This window comes from Falco punctatus (genome assembly GCF_963210335.1).
Source record: "Falco punctatus genome assembly, chromosome: 1".
Classification (NCBI taxonomy): Eukaryota; Metazoa; Chordata; class Aves; order Falconiformes; family Falconidae; genus Falco; species Falco punctatus.
In genome coordinates this window covers 19815724-19842780 of record NC_137580.1, presented here as the reverse complement: position 1 = coordinate 19842780, position 27057 = coordinate 19815724, and the positions used below count along the sequence as shown (strand labels likewise).

The following is a 27057-nucleotide window of genomic DNA, read 5'->3' as shown; positions in this document are numbered from 1 at the left end:
TTCAGCCTACCTGTTCTGCCAGTTCTCATTTGCTACCTCTCCAAACAAGCACACTCCCTTTCCTGATCTTTGCCTGCAGCTCCAGGACGTCATGTTTGCCAGAGTAAAACCAATCTTGGCAATGTCTGTGATGGCAGAAACCCCAATCCAGGAAATGCATGGAGGTGATTTCTTGCGGGCTGTGGCAGAAGATAAAGCCACAAGCTCAGGCACAGGAAAGGTCAAAACCAGCATGTGGTGCAAGGAAAGACATGATCAGAATAATGAAGCCTTCCCAAGAGAGAAAGCCAACCAAGTACCCCTGGGGGGAGAGTGGGTGAAGCCCACCACAGCCTTCCGGAAGTGATGCTGGGGACCAAGAGACTCTTACCCCACCCCCCAAGTGAGGAAGGGGAAATGGATGGCACAAATGAAGGAAGCTTTTCTGGTGTTCACACCAATTCATACACTGAAAAATGCTTGACTAAGGCACATATCCCTGTCCCACTCAGTCTACTGCTGGGTGTGCAGCAAGTTTGTGGCTCTTATTGGCCAGGAAGCAGATGGATCCCAGAGAGACCTCCCTTCAAAAAAAAAACAAACCAAAGCACCTTTAATATACACGTGCAATGGAGACATTCAGCCCAAGAACTCTGACTATATCTATTTGGAAGTCAAACACCTGAACCACAGATAAGGAGACACAGAAGCATCAGGTCTATCTACTTATTTATTCCTGTCATGCTGTATTGCATGGTAAGGTAGGCAGCCTTTGTGGTAAGGTACACAAACTTTGAGATGTGACCATGAGATTAAATAGAGCACAACGTTAAACTAATATAGCAATTCCTACATTTCTCCTGTGTCCTTATGCCATACCGCAGATTTTAGCGATAGTGCCCTGTCAAGGTTAGAATATTTTTCCAGCTGAATATTCTGTACTATGATAGACTTTTTCTGCTTTATTCTTTGGCTGCAGTTATTATCTTGCGTTAAACTAGAAGTAATTGCTTTTAGTTTCCCATCTGCAGAAGAATATGTTTCACTGCAGTAATGATACTACATACCCAAATCTTACAGTTAAACTCCTCAGGAATTTCGATTATGTGTACAGTAGCAGCACAAATGAAAGCTAGAAGAATTTATATTTTTTTTCCCTGCCCAAAGGTATTCCTCCCACCCTTCACTGTATGTTTCAATTCAGTACACATTTTCCAATCTTCCAACTTAAAAATATAATATTCTTGTTTCTCTGTGGGAAGAAAAAAAACACTAAAATGGGAGTTAAAAAAACTAATTCCAGCAACATGCCAGTTCTGGTGGCTCAATAGAGAAGCACTGGAACTTTTGATTACTCTTCTCACTGAAAACTTCTGTTGTGAGAAGCACGTCCCCTACCCCGTACCCACCCCCACCACCCACCTTGGGAAGGTTGACATCAGCAGCATTTTTATGACATGGGCTCTGTACGTGCCCAGTATGTCACCTCTTCCAGTACTAGCAGATAGTAATGAACCTATAGAGTATCCTGAACCAAGACACTGCAACTTACTCTTGGAAGTCTCCTTTAGAGGCTCTGTGAAAAATATAAACCATCAATTGCAAAAAAATAAACCATTTGCTTAGATTTGGGCAATGTGTTTACATCCTTCTTTTTACAGATGTTTTATAGAGGAAATCTACAGGGTTCCAACTTCAGTTATACCTTCTCTTAGAATCATGGAATAAAAGCACCTCTGGAGGCCATCTCACCCAGCCTCCCTGCAGAGGTTCCTGTCAGATGGTTTCTCCCCATTTCTTGTTAGATTCCCTCTGATTTACCAGCCACTCCTCCCAGTTTTGTGTCACCAGCAAATTTGCTGAAGGTACACCCTGCCCCATCATCCAGAACATTTCTCTTTTGATATATGCACTCTTCAACTGTTCCATGACATCCTTGTACAACTCTAGTAAGAGAATATTGCTTTTAGCACACATCTTTTGCAGAGGATGTTAACCACTCCAGCAGTAATATACAATTCTCATTTCATTATTTCCAAAGCATCACAGGCATGACCCTGCATTTTTTGTGCTTTTTGAGTAAGCTCAGTTTTTAATTTCTTTCCTTTTTCAACTGAAAAAGTGGAAGAAGCCAAAGCCATAGGTATTCCACTTTGGATCTAAATCTCTGTTTTCCCCAAAGTTTACAGATGTTCAGATTTAGTGTCCACTCCAAAACCATGTAAAACAAATAAAGAAGTTCACATATGTGACTTGCACTGCCACAAGTAACCACTGAACTCGCCAACTGGACAAGCTCTCAAGAGCAATGAACCATCCTGTATGGCACCACACACTGCAAGGGATGCAAAAGCAGAACTTGGGAAGAGAGGCCCTAAGAAATCCATGGAGAGATGAGAATGGTAGAACTTTTTGAACCTTAATATCCCACTCGATGCACCAACTTAGTATTAGGAAAGCCTAAAATCAGAAATTAGTTACATTTAAAAAAAGAAAAAAAAAAAAAAAAAAGGACACTGTAACCTCCGTGTTGAAAAGGGTCTAAATGATTTTCACATTCACGGTGGCTTCGTATTACTGAAGTTCCTGTTGCAAAAAAATAAAAACCTAACAGGCATATTTTCAGGAATCTCATGGAGAAAAACATTTATTTCACTTTTCAGAAACTTCTCATTTTGAATTCTTCAGTAACAGAGTATCTGAACAGCACTGGTATGTATTCAACAACACATAAATGCATATGACCCTGGAATGAAAAAGTTCTCTTTTTTCCCCACAAAAAAATCAATAATCAAGCAGATTTCTAGTTCTCCACTCTAAGCGTGCAGGAAGCCAACAACTATGTTCATGTTCCTTCTTACACTGCATAACAAATTAATCTTTCCTTTGTGGCACTTAAGCCACCAGTAAGTTTCAAGTAATCCTGAAAAGTTCCCTGCAGTATCTAAAATTTAGCAGCCTAAACAGTTTGTACTTGCTTTCCTTGTGTTTTCTCTCACTCCTGCTTTTTAGGTAGTCATTTTTACTACATTTCTTACAGCACTGTCTCTCACATACTAATCTTCCTCTGAAGACATTTAGTGTTACTGCGCTGGGGTTTTTTACCTCCAGATCAACCTGTGCATCATTGAATTATGCCACAATAACAAACACACATTTGTGAAATATGACTTTAAACCACTCTACCACCTCACAGTAAATGTCCTATTCCACATTAGTTTTTGCTATTCATTATTCTAACTCACTCTTTTCTAAATGACAGCAGACCATTTCAGTCTCTGCTTGCTAATGAAAAAATATTTGCATTTAAAGCTCTAGCTGGCTGCAGTTCTGTTTATAAAAGTTCTGATGTTAACAACAGGATCTGTTTTGCATAGTTATCTCCAGCAGAGAGTATTTAATAAAATTACAACTAACAATCAAAAACTTATCCATTCTGGATAAAGGAATATTGAAAATATAATGCTGTAGCAGTCTAAAAACTGAAAAAAAAAACCCAAAAACTGTGGTATTTTTGATAGGAGCTCTTTCCTTTTGAATACAATAATTACAATGCATTTTTGCTATATATCCAAAGCCATATTTATAAGTAAATAGCTAGGAATAACCAAGGGCAGAAGAGATTACAATTCATACAGTTTGTTAATGCAAAAGTTGTAATTCTAAAGCTACTTTAAATATAGTAGAGGATTAACTCATTCAATTATTACTTGAAATAAGTTAGAGAAGCCTCCAGGAATTAAGCTGCACAAAACACCCAGAAAAGAAATTCATACATACACAGGTACCCTCCAACCTTTCCATTCTCCTCTAGCAATCACACAGTGGTATTACTTACCAGACAGGTGTTAAAAATATTCCTGTCCCTTCCCAGTCAAAACCAACCCAACCACCACAGCTGCCCCTCCAGAAGTAGAGGCAGAACTCAGCACTCAGAACGCTTCCCACTAGACCTCTCATCAGAACATGGGTTTTACTACACATGTAGCACTACAGGGAGAAGAAAACAAAGAAACACCAAAACCCACACCAAACCAAAAAACTCAAAACACCCTCCCTGCCAAAAACCAAACAAACAAACAAACCAGAACAAAACCAAAACAAACAAAAAATACAACAAAACCCCCCAATCTTACTTAAAAAAAGAATCCCATGCCCTCTAAGTTGCTTTTTCACCACAGGAAGCATTTTGCACAGAACCTAAACATGATTATTGGGTACAATTAATTTATGATGAACTAATCATATTTTGCAGTCAATCCAGGATATGGTTTATTTTATTTGTATACAGGGATATGCATTCACTTCATCTTCTTTTAAACTGAATACTGAGCGCTAGGCAGCAAAATGATTATTAATCACGATTTCAGATATGAGATTATAACATTTATCACTACTAGAGTGACGCCATCAGGACTGGAAATGTTCTTAGAGTAGACCAAAAAGCCCCTGTTGGAGTATTTGGAGACTGGAAAGAACCCTAGTGTGAAAGATTTTTAGTGGAAATTAGCATTAGTGGGTATAAACAAGGTAATCATTATTTTCCATTCTCATTTTTGTTAGTTCATACAGTGTCTCCTAGAAAATTGCAGAGGGGCAGCTGTGAAGCACACAACCAGTGTTAAGTCCCTAAGCATTCACAGAACAGACTTAGGACAAGCAAGAGAAGTCCCTGTTCTACCACTGTGGTTTACTTAATTTTCACATTTTATAGGCTGGTAACATTAATCTTGGTCAAATACTCTCAATGAATCAACTTTAGTTTGTGAGATTCACTGCTAAAGATTCACTTTCAAGAGCAAGAAATAGAAATGAGAGAGAAAAATTGAATACTTGTTTAAAAATTCAGCCAACTGCACAAAAATCTTCATAAAATACAAATGACTGGAGAAAAAATTACATTTTACATGGGTAATTATTAATGGGTTGGTTAGAACACAAAGTCTCTAAGTATGCTATCTAGTTAGTGAATTAGCCCTTTCTATAGCTATGCAGATATAGTCTACTATATTATACAATATGGAATCACGCAGTTGGTTTAAGATTATGATTTTTTTTGTTTGATGTCATTATCTCTATTATTAATTTTCCTATTTTTTTTTAATTAATTTAGGTACTTGTTCAGCAACGCAACTTTTAATTTTCACAGCCACATTAACTTGAGTAATGATAATGAAGGTAAAACAACTCTACTGATGTAATTCATAACTGCTTCTCTTTGCAAAACATCATTTTATCATCTTAGTGGCAAGCAGGCAACTCTCAATTCAAAGTAAAGGGAATCATTAGTGGAAACATTCCACCAATGTTTTACCCACCGATTTCATAAAATAAAGTGCTACTGCACCAAGTGGCCTTAAATCTGCTTTATCATTACAGACAAAAATTGTGGAATTAAAGTACTGAAGGATTTGTGGGCTGTGTTGGTTTGGGGTTTTTTCCCCCTAAAGGAATAGCAAAGCTTTGGGATTTCCATCTCCATCTACTAAAGTGAGATCAAACCTTGCAAAGAAATACATGTGTATTCAGTTTTTTTCAACACAAGTAGTTAAAATATATTCATGTTATATGCAATTAAATACTTTTACATAAATGTGTCTACACAGCTTCAAGGTCACTCATACAGAATGCAAAAGTTACTTTGGCAGCTAATTATTGATGGTATTAAAAAAGCCTGAGATGATTTAGTAAGTGGTGGTTTTTTTGATTTTTCAAAGTTTGCCTTCCCTATAATTTTCATCATTTTGTACACAACTGTGTTTACTCTATTTTTCCCTGTAATTTTTCCCAATGTTTTCCTGTGGAAGCTTTTATAGGACTAACATTCTTGCCACTCTTTTTTCTTTTTAAACTATTCTTCTAAGTCCAGTATGACTCTTTAAAAAGGCATGTAAAAAGCACTAAGCACACTCTCAGCAAGGTATAACATTGTGCAATACAGAATAACAGTTTCTTTCCATGCCTTTATTTAAATAATCATTTTCATTATCAAAAAAACCCACTGGTACACATTGCATATTCCATTTAAACTTCTACTCAGAAATTCAGGTAATTTTAACTGAGCATTCTATGGTCATTTTAACTGAGCATTCTATTTAAAATAGGATAATGAACATTAATTGTTCACACTGCTCCCTCTTGTGAACCTTACTCTGCATTTGCTAACATTGACTGTAATTTGCTATCAGACTGCCTATGTGCTGATGACATGGTAATTACTGACTAATGCCTAGGACTCCTCATGTATGAGGACCTTTCATATTTGGTACTATAAGTAGGACAACAGATCTTTTGATAGATCTTGGTATAACTGAGAGACAAAGACAGAAGGAAAACAGAGAAATAATTGCATAGGCAGTGGTCATACCAAATTAACTACTGACTCGTCATAGGCATCAGGAAAAGTGTAATAAAGCAGTCAGTCCTGACAAGAATTTCTGCTGAATGGATGAATAGAGAATGCTCTTTCTTATCTGTTGCTCAAAATTCAATTGTAGTCTGGACGTTAAGACTTAAAGAGGTCTGAACCAAAGACAACAACCTAGAGTACAGGCCCAGAGGAAAAGCAGATGATGAAGCTGTCCACACTGACCTAAAACAGCAACAGCAACAAGGTCCAAGGAAACAGTATCAGCAGCAAAACTTCAGTCACGTTCAGCCAACAATATCTGATGGAATGTCACACACAGACATTGAGTAAAACTAGAGCTTTGGAAAGTAGGAGCAGCAAATCAAGCGAAGTCTGGCAGATAACCAGGTAGGTTTCCCCAACACAGTTCACTGCTAATAGTGGCATTCAACTACTGTGATAATGTAGCCAGGTAGAAGAGACATGGTAGGAGATACAACAACAGAATGGAAATCCCAGAAATGCTCACAACTGGGACAGGAAGAGGGAAACTGATACCAGGTCTGCAGGGGAACTGGCAGCACCAACCTCACTGGGCAGTGCTTGTTTAAGATCCAAATAAGCACACAGTCCCTCTGATGAGTGGGAGATTTAAGAAGTTGCATAGGTCACAACACAGAAATTTAAATTACTAGTGCTGAGTGCCACTGAATATGAATAGAGGGGAAGGGCTAACGGGGAGAACAGCAATAATGCATCTTTCACAGAACTACATGCAAGGACTTTACTAGCATTCTCTCTCTACTTACTAGTTTTAAAATTTTTTTTTTTCCTGTTTCATTTCATCAGAAATAAACTTAGTTTCCTTGGCATGGAAAAATACTTTCATTTTGTTTTGCATCAAAATAAACTATATTTTTCTATACAGTATAAATACTATTATATAAAAAAATACTATTATAAAAAACTATTGTATAGTTTTCTATACAATAAACTATATTTGCCTGCAGGCAAATCCTAGAAAAAAGTCATCTCATGATGAAAAAGTAGAACAATAATTTCAAGAAATGCTGATAAATAATTCTCCTTTTCCTAATTACATCAGCAAATAGCTTGGGTTAGCCTGTAACAACATTTTGGAGAGTATACATTTTGAGCAAAAGTTTTAACACAGCTATGTAATTCTTACTTATGTGGGACTGGAAATTATTGTACTGTAAAACTGAGCTGTTGAAAACAAAAATGCAGGTAGTTCATCTCTTTCAGAATCTCCAAAAGGACAAGAGCTGTAACAAGAAAAGTATTTCTGCCTTTGTTGCATTCTGCAAAGCAACAGAATGCTTCCAAAAATGAGAGATTAAACAGACTAAGACTCTTCAACTTGAGAAAAGAGCTGCCAAATAAGAGGGTTCTATGAAATCAAGGATGGCATAGAAAAATGAACACAAAGTAACCATTCACTGTTATAAAAGGACTAGAGAATCAAGTAAAATTAAGAAGTTTCTAGAAGAAAAACAGAAGCATGTTGCAACATAATGTGTAATTAAAACAGTAGAACACATTACCACAGGATGCTGCAAACACAAAAATGTAAAAGTAAGCTGGAGAAACAGAGATCCACAGCCAACACTAGAAAAAGAAAATTATCTTTTTTCATTAATTTATCCTCAAACACTGCCTGACCATCCTATCAGATAATTAGATCCTTCAAGTCTCTGTTTTCAACTGGAATATTTTAAGCACCACACTTGCTTTCAAATCTGTCACATCTTTATATTAAACTTTAAAGCAAGCGCCTGATTTTACTGTCCAAACACCTAAGCACATAGCTGAATTTGGCATGCTTTTGTTCTTTTTTTTTTTTTTTTTTAATGTAAACTGTTCACTTTAAGCCAAGAGAAATAGTTCATATAAGTGATTCAGTGCAATTCCAAAGAATATCACATTCTAAGGACCCCTTTGGTCTTTCATTCTATCTATCGTATTTATGGTACTATATTTAAGCACAAGAGTTCACTTGCAAAAAGAAAGGTAGGAAAAGGAAAGTAGTTTGCTACTTTTCTTAGACCTTGCAATTTTACTGCAAGAGAAAAAAAAGACCAAAGAGGATATCCAATTAGTAAATCAGTAACAGAAAGCAAATGGTAGAAATCCACTAAATCTACCTGGATGGCTGCCAGGTTCTTCTGTTCCTGTGATGGAGCCTCATGGACAAAACGCAGCCAATTAGAATGACGTGGATTGCTTGCATCCAGGATATAAAGGACCTCACCTTTACTCCCACGAACCTGAAATATTAAAAGAAAAAAAAATAAAAATCAAGCAAAATTCAAACTGTTTAGCAAACACACAAACATGTAAAAAACCAAAAAAACCAACTTGTACTCAGCATGGGAATCTTGCATTCAATGGGTACTTGTAGCTGTGGTGCACATTCACCTTTTCCTATAAGCATGTTTATTCACCTCAGAACAGGGGGGCAACTTAAATCCAGCAACTGGTAGCAGCTTCCTTTATTGAGCTCCCCCTCTCTTTTCTTAGCCTTTCCTTTAGTAAATATGTATTATGACTGACTCCTGGGTGTCCCTAATCTGACAGCACGGTCACTGCTGCTCATATTCTTTCCTCTCTCTTTGTTCCTTCAGGTTCTCTTTTTCTTTATAATCTTGCCAGAAACAGGTACAACCCAAGAGGTCTTTTCCCATTCCAACCCTATGATTCCTTTTCCACTTTCCCCCTCCATATATCCTACTATATAGTTCACTTGAACATCTTCTATATATGTCCCTCTAAATGGAATATAAATACGTAGCCTCAATGAGTAGCAGCCAGTCTTAAACTGTACTTAGCTGAAATTTTATGAGAATAGGAGATTATTTCAGTAAACAAATTAGAATACTATGTACGTGAAGGGCTGTAAATTATTTTGTAGAGAAAAAAAATATGTTCAGTTTTTGTCCACTAAATGAAAAAGCCACTTTAAAAAACTAACTGCACACACAAGGTAAGTCATGTCAATATGAGAAGCTTTTGGCTGTCATTGCAGATCCATAGAATTTCTATAACTGTGAGAAAATTCCAGCTTACATTGAAAAAATGAAAATAATAGAAATAGAAACTTGATAATAACCAAGTCATTTTTCCCCCTCAAAACACAAAGACATACTGCTGAAAAAAATACAGCTGCCACTGACATATAAAAAAATGGCTTGCTTTGTTTTAAATAAAAGATCACTTGAATCTCCACTGATAAAGAAGATAGAGCACCATGCAAAAAGGTCATACAGCCACACTATTATTCCATGTGATTTATTTATATAATGAACATATTTCCTTTTTCATCTGTCAACAAGAAGTATCCCGTGCAGGTATTTCCTAAGAGCTAGGGATTTCAACCATGTAAGATCAAAATCAGATTGTCTTCATGGCTTTGTATTTAAATTGCTCACATTCTCACTGTATTTGTTTCTAATAAATGCAATATCATATTTCTTCAGTATGACTGCTTAAATTACCTAAACATTCAGGATATCATTAGAAAGAAAAAATTGTATTCTATTACAATAATAGCTGGTAACAGCATGTTGTTCCCAGATTAAACCAAAAAAACCTACTGTAGTTCTGCAAACTGTTCTTCCAAAGGAAGGCATATGATAAGAAGGATATGTAATGGAAAAAGTGTCAATATTTCAAACTTTAAAAGTTATTTTACTTTCAAACACACAGATTAACCACAGTAAACAGTTATTTTTATACCATATATTTAAGTGCACCTGGAAACAATATTATCTAACACTAAGCACTGCAACAGGTTTCCCAGCGAGATGTAGATGCTCAAAACCTGTCCTGGGCAGTTGGCACTAGGTGGCCCTACTTGAGCAGGGGGATGGGACAAGACGACCTCCAGGGCTGTCTTCCAACCTCAGCCATTCTGTCATTCTGTGACTATCACCTTCAGAAGTAATGCCTGCTCGTTATTGGAACCCTTATTTTCATTAGGAACATGGGCAGAACAAGTACAATCAAACCATAAAAGCAAGCTCCAAATTTATACAAAAATACATGCCAACAGTGTATTCACCTCCTGAAAAGCCACCTGTCAAGCAGAAGCACTTCATTGATTATACTGTAATAAACATCCAGTTCTAAATAGGTAATCCACAGAGAAGAACTTCACTTTGAGTGAAAATGGTTAACATTGCAGATTAGTATCTTTGAGTAATTGAAGTCAAACTAATGGCTTTCTGATTTAGCTACCAATGTATGGGTTACAGAAGCCAACCACGTAGGTCCTATAAAGGTTTCCAGCACATCTTGACTTCAGTTGGAAAAAGACGCAATCAAGATCCTATCATAAAAACCATACGTTACACTATCCACCTTTTCATCCATTTTTCATTTGCTTGATCCTTGAATTATAAGAATAATTTATATTCACTTCAATGATACATGATCATCCCAATTCTGCTTTTTCAGCCTCTGCCAATCCATAAAGAGATATCAAATACAAAGCAAAGACTTAATACATAAGGAAACAATTGATAAAAGAATACAATAAATCCCTTAAAGACGTGCTATATTTTCCTATTGCTTTTTTCACCTCATAAAGAAATAATGCTTCATCAAATACACAGATGTGAGGGAAAAAAGTCAAGGAAAACAGCCAAAACATTGTACTTAACACAGACTAGACTGGTCACATTTACCACTCCTTTTCTCACTGGTTGCATGGATAGGTGAGTTTCCTAAAAGAACAACCTATCTTTGAGCACCACAGCTGTGAATCCCAAATTCAATCAATATTTAAAACAAACAGACAAAAAGATCATCTCCTGCTTTGCATATATATGTCTCAAACTCAAGGCCAGTACAAGCTAATCATAGCAGTTAAATGAACTAAAAATAAAATAAAATGAAAAAAAGCTAGGCTCTACATTTTCAGTTTAAAATAAGTGCACCAAAATATCATCCATATTGTATCATTAATGAATCAAAATGGAATTTGAATATGTCCCAAAGGATGCTCCCTCCCCAATAACAGCCCATAAAAGTCCTCAGTCATGCTTCTGCTTTGTGGCACAATCATCAAACAAGAAAATCAGTTTAATTAATAGATACATCATAAAATACAAGCTAAAATGCTTACACCTGGGTGTGCCTGTAAATCTGTTCTGATATCCAGAAGACAGTGACAGCCATCTCTGATCCTAAGACAGACGTTGCACCATAGGCCCACACAATTCTGCCAGCCACATAACAAGGAACTTTCCCTCCTGCACTCCTCCTTTAGTGATACTGGATAGCACAAGAAACATATAGTGTAGCTTCAGTATCTTCCCCCAACCCTGGCAGCTGCACCAACTATAACAAACAGCAAGGGGAGAAAATGATGTGACAAGCTGCTTATGTGCTACTCAAGAAACTTAAAAGATCCTGCAATTTACCTCTCTACACCCAGAACCAGGATTCAGCATGTACATTTCTAGAGCACGACAAAAAAACTCCCCATACTGAAGAAGGTTTCTTGGCTTCCTTTATCTCCGAGGACCCTCTTTTACGAATATTCCCACGCATATCCTTACCACTTACTCCATACAAGAGCTGGAAAACTAAACTGGATTTATTCTGCAACAAAGCTTCCAGTCCACTCCCAGGAGATTCCTTTCCAATCACCCAACTGAACTAATTTAGTCAAATGTTTTCACAGTAAGATGAAATACCTGAAATTCACTGTTACTACATGGGGGGTGGGGGGCGTTACCTCAAGATCAATCAGGAAATCATTGAATTATGACACATTTACAAACACCATGTCACTATATAAGTATTTGGAAAAAAAAATGTGGCCCTAGTCATTGTACAAGCTACCATGTGAAACCTTGCACAGGTCTAAATGATGTCTCAGCTGCTTGCAATGCCCATCAACAACATGCACTACTCCATCTGCTAGCTATGATGAAATTATCTCCAGATTTTCAAAATACATCCGAAATTGTCATGTATGCTACTTCAAAACACTCATGAGTGCAATTTCAAATGCTTTACCATGCACACCTGGCAAGAGAAGAAAAAACACTTCACTGAAAATAAGCAGATGGTTATTTTTGCTGAAGGCAGTAAACACACGGCCTGCTTTCTGGAAACCATTTTCTAAACATTTAGATTTTATAAATCTAAAAGCCTATGTTCATTCAAACAATCATGTAAAGAATAGTACTGTTTTCAGCACTGTACTTTTCTGATTAGCTGAAAACATGACTTTTCTTGTTAATAGTATAAAACAGCTAGATGCAATACTTGTACATCCTCAGTTTCAGATCTCTATCACAGAACTCACTGTAGAGAAGAAACATTTAACATTGCTGTAGGAAGTATTAAAATAACACTTGCAAAGGAGACCTGAGGCAGGAACTGTTGATTTGATTACTCACTAAGAACTACAGGGACATAGACAGCACATGACATGTTTCTTCAGCCAAAATATACAGCAACAGGGAGGTTGGAACTACATGATCTTTAAGGTCCCTTCCAACTCAAAACATTCTGTGATTCTATGATAAGCTCCTTCTGGTGCATGATGTTATTTGACCTTGTCAGAGACAGAGCAGTTCAGAAGGCTCATTGGTAGGCTTTCACTAACATTTTGTGGAGTTTTCATAAGAAGGGTTGAACTTCATGTTAACTGGAAGGACACTCAAAACTCTTAAAGCAAATTGTGTTACCGTCTATAATAAGCTCATATTAGAACCTATCTGCCTGTGCTTTCTAACTTCTTAAATAAATCACATAACTCAAGAGGTGAGCCTAATATTCTCAGTCACCTTCGGGAGCAGATTCTTCTTATCACCAAAACCAGAAGATCATTAATGTGCCTATTCCAAAAGTCACTATAAGTCATGCACTTAACATGAATAAAGATGACTAAATCAAGCTTTAAAGGAGTTGATTAATGAAACTTCACTAAATAAACAAACTGGTAAGAATATTAATAAACTACCTTAGACACCTACCCATCCCAATGGAGATGAATTTAACAAAATTGAAAATCTAGGCTTCAAACTTGCAAATGAGATAGGGCATGAATATCTGACTTATTTGTGGCAAAAGTTACTTTAAATGCAACTTGCATAAAAATGCATCCAGATGCATTTGTCTAAAAAATGAGAAAACCAAAAACATTTCTGAAAGTTAAACAAAGATTCACACAAAAACATTAAACGTAAATAATTTTAAATGTAAATACTACCAGAGGAGTAACGACTGGGAAGGTAATCTTTATACAAAAAACGTAAAGACTACATTGCTGAGAAGTAGATTTCTAATCTTACATTCTCATCTTGAGATCAAACACAGAATTCTTCAAATTAAGATTTGATCATGAAACTGAGGACCTAATTTGACTTAATGTATATCAAAGCCTTCCCATGCCAGAGCCAAATTTTACAGGCAAGATACCAAAGAAAAAAAATTAGAAAAAACCCCAACCAAAACAAAAAAAAACCCAACCCAACAACTCAAAAACGCTCCACCATTAGCTTGAAATGCATAACTTCTCATACCTCAATCCTAAACATTAAAGCTCTGATCTAAAGCTGGCCGTGGCCAATAGAAGATTTTCTGTTGCCTTCACTATTTTTCAGGCAGGCTTATTTAACTGAAAACAATTGTCACTGCAAAAGTGGCGATAATTAAGCAGTAGAAACATACCTTCATTTCATTTTCTATTATAAACATACATGAACATTAGCCTCCATTGAAAGACTGATCTCCAGCATGTTTCTGTTCTTCGCTTTAACGTAACAAAGAAGAAAACATCATCTTGGCAGACAGACAGAAACCAAACCTGCAATATGTAACATTCAGTGTTACGTGCTATCCAATCCTGACCAACATTTCCTCATATTACGTCAGAGTATTTTAAGGAGGACTGTCTTTCCAGCCCTCCCTGTTTTAACATTAGCCAAAGTCACCACCAAAAGTATATGCTTGCCACAACCCAATAGTAGTGAAATGAATACCACTTTCTTGGTTAGGGACAATAAAAAAAATAAACTGAATAGATATCTTCCCTTTGCAAAGGGAAATCTGAGCCTCCAGAGGCAAAAACTTCTGTGACCTTTAATACCTAAAGATTATTTTGTTCTTGCCTTAAAGCACTTGCTCTTCCAGCAAATACACATAATCTAAAATTGCAATGCCAAGTATACCAATGCAGACCAACAAAGCAGTATTTAATCAAGGTGTTAGTGGGATGCTAAGAATAAAGAACAAAGCTCTCAACTCATCACCAGCCACTAGCTGGGTACTTAACTAGCACAACATGTAATTCAGTCTGAGAGATAATGACATGGGGACTAGGGAATAACAGGGAGGTGGTTTTTTGACAGAAAGAACAAAGAAGCAGCACAAAGCCATTTGGACATTTCCCTGGCTTTTTATTATGATTCCTAACTATATGGTTACCACAGGTTTGGGATTTTTCCTTGTCACATCACTTGTAGCTAAAACATTTCAGCATGTAGCTCTTTACAAAGATAACAGCAAGACCAAAGGTGCTTCCCCTGCCCCAGTCCTCTGGAATCTGTTGAATGGGCAAGCGTACACCTTTGATTTCTTCAAAACTATGCAAGTTACAGGCAGACTAATGGCATTGTGCTATATTTAAATTAAACAGAAACTGTAACATCCTCAGAACTTTATTTAACAAAATCACTGGACCCAACAAATGTTTTGACTGCCATATTTTCCAAAAAAAAACCAAAAAAACCCTATAACATGTACAATCCTATCTCAATGTGACATCTTAAAGATGGCAACTCACAGTGCTGGTCTTGGAGATAAAGGAATAGCTTGATCAAAACAGACCACATCACAGACCGCTACTCTACACAACTAGAAATGCACGCGATAAACTTCCTCAGAGAAGACTATTCCACAAAATTGAAGCTTAGATCACATGCATTACGTACCAAGAAAAGTAATATTCCACTAAGGTTGATTTTTACTTGACTTACAAAAAAGCATCTACTACTTAGCTTTCTTTATGAAGATGTCCTCTCTGAAAATGCATTTTTTTGACTGTCATAAGGCTGTGAGGTAAGGCTTTAGTATGCCTTCATCCAATAGTCTTCAAATTAATTATTTTTAATATCTTTCGTACAGCTGACTACACACAAACTTGGCTAGTTGCTGTGACTGCCTCCCACAGTCTCTGGAATAACCATCTACTTGGACTGTTCAACTTTTTACTTTCCGCATTCCCGGTCTTGATTTTCAACTTAAGACTACCCTCAGCACGATTTAAATTATATTGTAAAGCTCATGTTCAGATCAACTTCAGTAAACATGAACAACTCTGTTTCAAACATTCCGGAAGTCATAAAATTTGGTATGCGAGAATCTTTTCAAGACTCTGAAAACTAGGTTACAATAAGATATTATGAAATGGTTTTAGACCAGCTAATAAAAAAATAATTTTTTGGCTTGCTGTCAATGGGGTCATGTTAGTGTCACCAGTAAATACATGTATTTGCCTATTATTTTCTATCTTACAGAAACAGATAAATCTCATTTAATCATCAGCAGGGACAAATCTGGAAAATCATATGGCTTTCCAACAAACTTGTATTAAAGACTTTCCCGTTGCTATAATCAACCCACCATCCCTTCTGAAAACCTTGTTCTAGCTCAAGTATTTTACTGATTTAAAATAACCTGCAGAAACATCATGAAAAGTCAAGTGAGACAGGGCACATTAACATGTACCATATTCAGCAAACATTTGTAATAAAAGCTCATTGTATTGTTTTGCCTTCAGCTGAAAGTAAAGAAGATTAAACAGTTGCTCTGAGCATATAACCAAAGGTGAGAGGGGAACAAGCATCCAAATCTTCTCTTGGAAAGGATATCTTGGGCACACCCCTAGACTGAAAAACTTTACAAAAGGGTGGGAAGGGGGAGAACAAAGGCACAGGGATTCACAGAACTGAGTTAGTACCCATCTCGAAATATTCTGCCACTCACTGTATATATGTTGAGTTTGGGTTTAATGAGATGGGCTTTTACCATTCTCTCAGTCATTCTTCCAGTGTGTATAATCTATTTATAGCTCTGCTAAAGAGTGTATCAATACTATGCTCTCTTTATAAGCTGCTCAGTGATGTTAATGCTACAGTTTTTTTCAAATAAACATTTATTTGTAATAAATGCACAGGCAGTGCTTTAAGCCAGATATCAAACACAAGCTTTTTTTTGTACAGTGGCACACAACATAAAAATCAGTCATCCTTCCACCTCTAACCACAGAAAGGTGAAAAAGTAGGAAATGAGTCCCCTTCTCAGTATAAAAAAGGACTAAATACACATTCAATAGAAACTGCTTGACAGGGACGGGGGCAAAGGAAATGAATTTGCTGAAAGAACTACAGCAGAAAAGCAAGATTACAAAGATAGAACAGAGGCACTGAAAAGCAGGTGTTTCTAACCAGGTGGAAATGTTATTGCAACTATCTTTCAGTTGGTGTAATCTCAACTGGTAAACTCAACTGGTAAACTCAGACAGATTTTTGCTACAGGCAGACAGCTATGACAGGATGGGTTAAGAACCTAATTACAAAATCTAGCACATAAACTACTGTTGCTGCCTAACACATATAAAAAAATTTTAGAAGAGCCCTGAAACTGATGTCGTCTTCATCTGCCTAAAGCACCAAGCTTTTATTCCGCTAAAGATCTCATGGTAACACACTGCATTACAAACTTGCTAAAATTTAAAAACTTCACTTACACAACTGCCAAACCCTAGCACAAGTGCCACAGCAGGAAAGGTTTTATATTGCAGTTGGAGGAAGCTATCAGCTGACACCTGTTGATAGCACAAAGCAGTATCTCAGTAACTTACAATCATCTTCCCATATTCAAATTATTTTAGTTTTTATTATTTTCATATTTTCCAGTAATTTTTCAAAATTATATTTTTGTGTTTTGCTTGACTTGATAGCTTTCACACTTCATTGATTACAAACTATAGTTTGCTATTTCTTTATCGTTTTAAAGAATTCAATCCCCCTCTGCCTAAAAAGCATATTTTAAAAGCATCAAAAGCACAAAATCTCACTATAGTATCTTTAAATTAGGAAAAAAAAGAAAAAACATTGTTACAGTAAAACAATTCTGAGAACACTTTTTGCTCTGTGCGATGATGTCACACACACTACTCACTTCCCACATGAGCCTGCAGTCTGTGTTCTCATCCAGTTCCTGCGGCATTCGCTTCTCCCCTGCAAAGGGGCCAAATTTTTCACCCTAAGGAACAATTATAAAAGAAAGAATCAGTGTGGGGTAGGGGGGGGAAGGCAAGTGAATTACCATACTCCACCAGAGGTATCATTTTTAGCTTCAAATGGAAAAGGACATGTTTTCTTTGTCATTGTAGTATATGTCAAGAAGGTGCACATCCGTGAGGGTTCAACTTCAATCTAATTCCCATTCTTTTCATACCTCGGAGAATATCTTAAACCCAAGCCTTTCCTCTACATTCTTGTTTCCCCTTTAAAATAAAGAAGAATGCTTTTTCCCAAATAAGGCTGAAATTTAAAATTAAAATTTCTTATATTTCTTACAAGATTTTCAGGAAGCACCTTGCAATAGTCATCCAACTAAAACGTAAAGTATTTGGCAAGCACAAAGTTTACATTAGATTTATCTGCAAGATTATTTGAAACACTACTTTTTGAAGTGCCACAAATCAAAATACTGAATAGCTGAGGGTCTGATCATAGACAGATTTGTTTAAAAATCTAGGGAGTATGCACGTGTCTATGAATTAGTTCAAGCCTTCATAAACAAAATTAGAATGTTACACCACCTGCTAGTCATAACACATGCTGTGAAAGCATCCACTGATATGTTCTTCCAAAAGTATTGGGTATCGGTGTTTTTTTCCTTCACAGACATCACACCAGCAGCAGGGCAAATTATTCAAACAGGACTTTCTTCTTACACAGGCCAAACTCCCCCCCTTGCCTTGTCCTTATTTGCAGTGACAAGCCTTACAAACCGGAATGCAGAACGCTATGCTCCTTTAGGCAGTATTCAGATGAAAAAGCTCTATATACTTCTATGCATTAGATTATAACTGCATTATGAAAAGCAACTTTGTTGTTTCTTTAAAAATAGTATTTTGGCTAATAGAAGTATCTATCTTGTCCACATATCCCTTCCCTCAGGCACGTTCCATGATCCCAGAAACAGCCTGCTACGTATCTTCTCTCTTGCTTAGTTTTTACAGACTGCCTACGGGTAGGGTAGAGAGGAAGAAGTGGAATGGAAAGAAGAATGAAAAACTTCCAGGATCATTCCTTTCAGAAACAAGGAACCAAACCAAAATAAATCCTTGTATTTAAAGTCCAACCTAAAGAGTTTAGTTTAACATTACATTGTTAGGAAACAAATGAAACGAAAACTGGCATTACATAACAAGGCAACAGAACTGAGAGGCAATATTTTTAAATGCGCACAAAGATTTCATTAGGAAGAACAGCAAGGCAGAAGGTAAAAACACAAGAAGAGCAAAAGATGATACCTGGAATCCAGAGCAGTAATGCAGACACAGATACAGGCAGCGATAGCAAGAACTAGCACTATAGGGTGTCATGTCCTTCACCTCTCACTGACCCCCATACCACCCTTCAGTGTTTTGCTAATCAAATGAGGTCAGAGTTCCTCCCCTGTCAGCTTTACAAATCCTGGGATTAATACTCAAAATGAAACTTCCTTCTTCTTTTACCTCATCAGCAGTGAAAGTGAAAACAGGTGAATACAGTTACACATGTGAAGCCATCAACAGTTTCGGCCTATGCTGCATGCCACCCCAGCAAACATACTGCTGTCTAATAGGGGTCATGCAGCTATTATGTGAGAAGCAATTTGCTTTGATTGTGTTTTTCTCTCGGTTTAAGGAAGAGGAAGTGTCAAGATGGTAGCAGAGGAAATCTGCTCTGGAAATGTATGGTCCTTCCTAGCTCAGTAAAGATAAGGTAGGCTCTTTCTGGAGCAGACACCTCCTGCCAGGCTGAGCTGGCTTTCCTCATTTGCTTAGAAAGCAACAAGTAGTTTTGGTGCAAGAGGGAACATAGCTCACTACAATTGCTGAGATCTAAGAGAGGGCATAATTATATCTGCTGGATCTCTCGTTACACGTAGTAATTATCAAGATGAAAAGAAGCTTATCAGACTGTAATCTAGATTAGTTCTATAGAAAGAAAAAGGAAAAAAGCTCCATAAATTTAATAGAGAAATTATTGAAAGACAATGAATAATGAACCTGAAAAAGCTAGTCTCCCACACTCATTTCAGCAACAGAGTAACACTTCTAAAGATAACATAAAGAGATTAATTTCTTCCTTAAGTACTTTGGAGGCTTCCACAACCCTCACCTCACTAATACTTACATCCTTGCAATCCAAAGGACCCCTAGATACATTATAAAGCACATACAGTGTAAATTTTACCCATCACTGAAGCACACCACCTCTGGGATGAAGCACAGCAACAGCTTAATATTGCATACGGAATCAAAACAAGAAACACCATACATCATTCCTATCTCAGCTAATCCAAACCAATAAACCTCTATTGCAATACGTTTAAGACCTTCTAGAAGCTCAAAACTACAGCAAAAGCAAAAGGCACAACGTCCACCTCTAAATGTAAAGTGAATGTAACATAAACAGTAGGCACTTTTTAAAGCTTCTCAAACTTGGAGAGAAAGCAGAAATTATAAACAGCAAAATCTGGTATCTTGGAACACAAAGGTCCGTGGGGATAAGTGTAATTATTCATCCAGTCTTTCAAGGCATTTTCTTTATATTTCTATATATTTATTAGTCCTAGTTAATAAACATGCTGCTGTATGCCTATATATATAGATCAAAAAATGTGCGAAGACTTCATCTCTGATCAATAAAAGTGAGGCATACAACATAGTCTAAAGTCAACCACAGAAATGATTCAAGATATGAAGGCATATCACTCAAATGTTATAAAAGCTAGTTTCAACAGTTGCTTTCAGAAAGCAGCAGTGACTAATCATCTTCCAGTCACAGCAAAACACTAAGAAATGTAGGTAGCTTCAATGATTATACCAAAGGACTTACAATACCTGTGCTGTAACCAAAGGCCAGCTGTTGGAAGAAAAGATTCAAGAGAATCACAGCTTTTGTTAAGGTAACAAAAAAAAACCCCAAAAGTTTCCACCTTTTATGATTACAGACAGAAACTTGAAAGCACAGCACAATGCCTGAAGGCGCAAAAGCAGATGGCAGACAACAGCAGTTGAAAATGTATTATTGCCAAAACTTCGCTAATAGCAGAATTTTAAGAGGCCTACTTATGATTATCGAGCACTTGGGGAGTCGGTACTACAATTTCTGATTATAAGATCATCTGAAATGTGTTTTACTTTCAGTTAAAACAACTGCAGTTGTGTGATAGCAATAGAGAGAAAATGGTACGGTATTTCCTACTCAGCAACACAGATCTTACTTCACAATTAAGTGTCATATTCAACAACTCCTCCCAATCCCAAACCTCCAAGGAATTACTTCAACAGCTATTAGCTACTCTGTATCACAGCCATGAAGTGCAGTACCGCTGCCTCATTACAGGACACACTGAAAGCATTTCAGATGTGTTTTTAGTTTCCATTGAAAAGCCTAACACAGTTTGGCTATATCCAACATATCATCTGTTATTTACACATCCACCCTCCTCTGAGCAGCCATGGCAACACACAGTGCTTAGGTCGCCCACCATTTTTAGGAATACCTCTTTCAACCACTGCCCACAGAGCAACTCAGGAGCTGGTTCCTCAGCCTATCAAAAACCACTTCTGACCAAGGCTTTGCATACCACAATTGTCTGTCCTACCAGCACAGAGGATTCAGTGCCAAAGGACAAACTTGTAACAAACACTATTAACACAAATAGATCTTAACTATAACTGCCTCTGCCTTTACCTTCTGCATTCCATATGCAATACCTGTCGCACTTGCAACATTTCAGTTTTGCTAGGATGTCCTGAATGACATGCTCACAAAGGAAGAGCTGCGCAGACAGAGCTCTAACAGCATATGACTTGCCTGTACAGAGTTCAAAAACAACTTGGAGTAATTCAGGAAAGAAAACGCTCTGGTTTTCCAAGCATGCAGCTTTAATGGTTTAATTGACAATAGTGTAAAGTAAGGGGACTCAGACCCTGAACTGACATTCAGAATTTATACTGGCATGCGAATGAGGGCTTCTTTGAGCTTCACTTTAGAGCTCGCTCTATTTCAGAGTCCAGGGATTAATATACACTAGTAGCATGCAACCTTCCTTGCTACATGAACTCCCAAAGTTTTCAAATGAACGCTCAGAACCTCTGAGGAAAAAAAAATTAAACCATGCGATATAAAATTGTTCCACTTCCACTTCCCATTAACACTTAGGGGCATCTTGAAAATGAGAAACCCCTACCCCACAGTATCTTAAGTCTTCTTGATGAAACCACTGAAAAATTAGGCAGCCCTTACAACCCTTTCAGAGCCAAAACCAGGACAAAGATGGAAAGCACATAAATAAAATACATAGAAGCATATACTAATGCAGGGTTCATAATTTTAGATATGCCTTTACCTGTTCTAACAAGTCACCTGGTTAACTAGAATTGAGATTTCAGACAATCAAGAGACTTTCAATTTAATTACAAGGTGTCAAGGGGCATGACCCGGTTGGGGTACGAGAGACCTGCAGTTTAGCTGAATCATATCTTCCACAGGCCCGGCTTTATTATTCCGAAACGGTGAACGAAGCCGGCCACCCCACCGAGCTCCCGGAGCGGAGCGGCGGCAGGAGCCCGCGGCCCAGGGCGGGTGCCCTCAGCCCTCACCTCAGAGGCGCCTCGCGGCCTGGGGCCAGGCGACCGCCAAGGCGGCAGCCCTGCCCGGAGCCACTCTGCCCGCAGAACGGGGCCAGAAACACAGACGAAGTTAAGAGAAACGGGGAGAAGACAAAAAGCCACGCAGCAAACACTCCGGCGGCCCCGTAGGTCGGCCGGCGGCCCGGCCCAGCCGGCCCCGTTACCGGGGGGCGGGCGGGCGGTGCCTCCTCTGAGAAGAGGGAGCGCGGGAGGACGGAAGTGGAGGGAGGCAGCGCCGGCTCGGCGGGGCTGAGGTGAAGCGGGAGTGCGGCAGCGCGGCCGGCGGCGGCCAGGGGCGGAGGGGCCGCCCCGCTCTCCTGTGATACGTGGCAGCCGCTCCCCGCCGGGCCGGGACAGGCCGTTACCCCGCTCGCCCGGCCGTCACCCACCTTTTTGACTCTGCGGGCCGTGTAGAGCCCCATCCCGTCCTGCACTTTTGACGACTTCAGGGCAAACCTATCCGGCACGTACATGCCCAGCATTTTGCACCGACTCGGGCCGCCGCCCGCTACCGGGGAGGAGGGTTACCGGGGCCTTCCATCCCACCAGGAGAGCAAGGAGAGAGAGACCAGGGGAGGGGGCAGGAAGAGGGGCTGGTTGCGGGGCTCTCCCGGCTCCTGAGGAAGAGGGGCGGAGCCAGGCGGCTGGCGGGACGGGGCGGGGCGGGGCGGGGCGGCGGCAGGGGGGCGGCGGGACCCGGCTGTCCGCGCGCGAGGGGGCTTCGCGCCGTCGAGGGGCGGCGGGCGGCTGCGCTGTGACGGGAAACGCGAAGCCCTCGGGCTGCTCAGGCCGCGTCCCGCCGGGCCGCCGTGGGGTGTGCTCAGCCACGAGGCGTAAGGGCGCGTTCCTCACCCGAGGGTTGGCGTTTGTTTCCAGAGAAAGGGGCTCTTCGCCACCCGGTTGCAGCCCTGTGGTCTGGCACCATCCAGGCGATGCCCACAGCCAGCGGGTTGGCTTGTGGCTTGGGTGCCTGCAGCGGTGCGGCCCACAGCAGGTGTGAGGAGAGTGGCAAGGAGGCCCTGCTGGGGCTTGGATCTGAGCGATGGAGGTGCTTGCTTCACCCTGTCACGAAAATCCAGTTCATTGTTTTTAAGACCTGGGATCTCTCACAGAGGTGCCCAAAACCATGCATATGTCTGCTGGTACTTACCGGTGCGACTGCTTAAGAGTACGGGAGCATGCTCACCAGAAACAATGCCCAAACAGACTTCAACGCCAGGTAACACTTCCCATGAACTATATGTTTTCCTCAATCATCACTCTGACTTACCCTAATTATTTTTCTGTTGCAGGAATGGGTGAATGCAGATTTACATTCACTTTTGAAACTATGTAATCCTTCACTTTCATGGATTGTTTTTGAGGGAACGCCAAGGGAATGCCAGAAATTTAGCAACCCTAAAGGAACCATAACATAACACTGTTTCTGTCTAAAAAGTAATACCCTATATATTCTTATAATGGCACCCAACAGGGGCATTGTGTTCTAATACCACAGACAATCTAGTTTGAACAGGGAAAAAGAAGTTATTGCTTACATTGCATCCGTTCTCTTTTTCATTAAAGTACAATACCCAACACTGAACTTTTTCTAGAAAAACTGAAGAACTCCAGTTGGAATTTCAGCCCACATCATAACTATTGATGCTTTCTAAATTGAAGTAGTGTTGTAGCTGGAAAAGGGATTTGGTTACATCCGATTATGTAGTTAAAAGTAAGTTCAAAGGCACATGCGGCAAGCAGAGGGAAAAGGAAAAACCTGAAAAAAATGCTGTATTTATAGACATTTTAAAATTGTGCTGCTAACATTAATAATTAGACCACTGGAGCATAAAAATTTATCTGTATTCTTGCAGTGACATTAACAGATCTATAATTAGAAGTTTAATATTACAAGTCTCTAGTTTCCACTGAAGTATTAAAAAAGTTTTGTATCGATGTCAGCTAGAAGGAATGAAAAAATGTACATAATTTTAGTTATAACATGGTTATAACTAAGATAATTGTAAGACACTATGTTGTTTTGGATCAGTTGGGTTTCAGCCAGTCCATAGGGTGACATCTAGGGAAAAATAAAAGAACCTAAACCAGTGCTAGGTGAACACCAGAAAACCTTTGACTACTTTCTAGTGCCCTTAGATGTTGTGCACAATGATGCCATTTGGTTTAGTATCTACAGTCATATGGTAGCTATCAAAGCTTACAAAAAAAAATGTTACCAAAATAATGTTTATTATTGCCAACACACATATATACACAAATAAGTATATGGTGCTGCATGATGCCATTCAATACATGAGCAACTGCTCCAGTACATTAGATGAGGCCCTCAATGAGAGAGAAAAAAAAAAAAATGAGAGAGAGAATCCAACAATATGGCTGGAAGAATAACTCTGGGAATGAAAACAGACACACAGGTTTTACACTTAGATTGGTAGCCTAGACACCAACTGTTAATTTAGCAAAACGTAAAAAGAATGAAAATGGAGTATCTAAATTTATGTAAGAAAGAATTCTAAACACCTCAAAAACAAAATACATTGAACATAGAAATTAATTTGCTTAGGGCAACTGTTTCATTTTTAAGAGTAAGAGCATAATTTAACTATTCTTTTAAAAATACAGCTTCAAAGCTTCAATATGCATAATTCAACATACTTAATACCTTTGTAGACTAGAATACCTTCTTGAATGGAGACCAATCTGCCTTAGTATATCAGATTAAGGTGTTGGCATCATTTGCCCCTGTCTTTGACCTTTTTCCAAGGGCTATGAAAATTTTAAAATCATTTTCCACTTTATGAAGGCCTCAGTATTCTTCTCTTTAAAATAAGAACTTGGGGGTTCTTCATTTTGAACCTTGGGTTACATTTAACTTCAAAAAGAGGAAATAATGCAGTGTAATTTGCAGTGCATTTGCATGTTTTGTTTTTAAGCTCTTGAAATATGCAAGAATAACTATTTTCATTTATAAACTTCATCCACTATTATCCCAACATGAAATGGAGTTACCTGTATCTCATTCAGTTGAACCATAAGAAAAATGCTACAGCACTGGACAAAACAGACACCAGTATCTCCTTTTGTAGTTTAATGGGTGTTGTGACATTAATCAGATATTCACAACTGCCTAGCCACCTGTACCAACATTTTATTTTTTTTTAATTTAAATTAATCAGCTGTTGACCATAAGGTCTTATAAACAGGCTTCATGCCCTGTTGGTGTTGGTATTTTTCCTTTCTGGTTCATAGAAGGGCCACTGGAGGAAATAAAGTCAGCCTTGTTGAGCATGAAGTTGATACGTGTCTGCTGGAGTAGCACTTATGTTACAACTCTGTTCTATCTTGTCCTAGCTGCAGTCGCAACAAGGATGAGGTCTGAAAGTTCCAAATGAATCAAATTGGACCAAACAAAGGTGAAAGACATCGCATCATGCTGAAAGTATGCTGATCCCTAGTCAGTGGCAGGAGTGGAGCCCTGTAAGTTTCAATAGAACTATTTTCTATTTGGTACATAAATAGCATAGGTGCATATAGGCTCTTGTAGTTGCCCATCATGAACAACATCAATTGCAGAACATACCTATGCCAGCATTGCCTTCAGCTGAGTACACAGCATACACTAGTGAAAGGTGTTTTCTTACTGACATAGCTAAATCATCTCTAAAGTGACCAACTGAATGAGTGAATACACACTTCTGTTACAATCTCTGCAGATCCACCAGGGTTCGCTGGCATAGCAGCTGAAAAATCTTACCCCTCCTCAAAAAGCAAACATTGAACTAACTCATTTGCAATCTAGCACAGAGAAATTGAACATGTTGACCCCACTGTTTCTATGTAGCTCCATAGCTGCTTGTTTACAACTACATGGAACACTAAGGAGAAACACAAGGGAATCCAGCAGCTCTCAGATTTGAAGCCTAATGGTGTCAGGAACTATTTACATAACTTTCTTGGAAAGAGAAAGAGGTATTTTCAGAAGAAAGCTCTTACATAGTCATGGAAGCTGCTGTGCCCTAAATGAAATACCATGGCAGGAATCCACATGTGGTGACAAAATAATTACAAGATTTGCTTGTCTGGAGTTATAATAATTGTAACAATACATACAAGAAGCACAGTATGATACTCAGTCAACCCAAGGAACAGTTAAGCGTCATACTTAAGTTCACATGTCACAGTCTAAGAAACAGAAAGATTTAAGACAAAAATGGTCTTCAGGATTCCAGACATAAACATGCCAGCCACTGAAGTATCCAGCAGCTTAGAAGGAAAATGTGTTCTCCAGAGGAAAGGATGGCTTTTCATAGCTAATCCTTTGTTCAGATGGTGGTGTTATCATCCCTAAAGGTTTTCAGGGACTTCACATCTCTTTCTTCCCTCCTCCTGCCCCTCAGGCAGCTGGACTGAAATCAAAGAGGCTAATTGTTTGGGGGTTTTTATCCTTTTAGGAGTTCCTTGCATCCTTAAGTATTAAAATAGTAGCTTTTGCAGTATCCATAGCAATACCAAATTTGATTCTGGCAGCTGACAGATCTGAGAAAGGGTGTTGTTCATAATAATGGCTCCCCCTTCCAAATCTGTACATTCACAAATGGTCCACAAAACATTTCTGCACTGCAGATTCAATGTGCAGCTACTGTTTTGAATCAAAACTTCCTTCCTCGATCTACATATCTCCTTTCCAACCCTAACCACTTCCTCTTTACCTGGCAAGATCAGGATCAGCACATTAAAAACAATCTTTTCTTAACTGGTTTGTACCCCA

The 27057-nt window shown here is 38.6% G+C and overlaps 1 protein-coding gene across 3 annotated transcripts in view; it reads right to left on the bottom strand.

Annotated features, from left to right (window-relative positions):
* Positions 1-23810, bottom strand: part of PRDM5 (PR/SET domain 5) — a 97481-nt gene extending 73671 nt beyond the window's left edge. For all 3 annotated transcript variants that reach the window (XM_080373580.1, XM_080373582.1, XM_080373581.1), the window contains exons 1-3: positions 22676-23810; positions 17549-17632; positions 8494-8616 (exon numbers count right to left, since the gene is read on the bottom strand). In XM_080373580.1, the coding sequence (XP_080229706.1) occupies positions 8494-8616; positions 17549-17632; positions 22676-22768 (300 nt within the window). In that variant the 5' untranslated portion in view covers positions 22769-23810. The remainder of the gene's footprint in view (positions 1-8493; positions 8617-17548; positions 17633-22675) is intronic.
* Positions 23811-27057: the final 3247 nt, after the last annotated feature.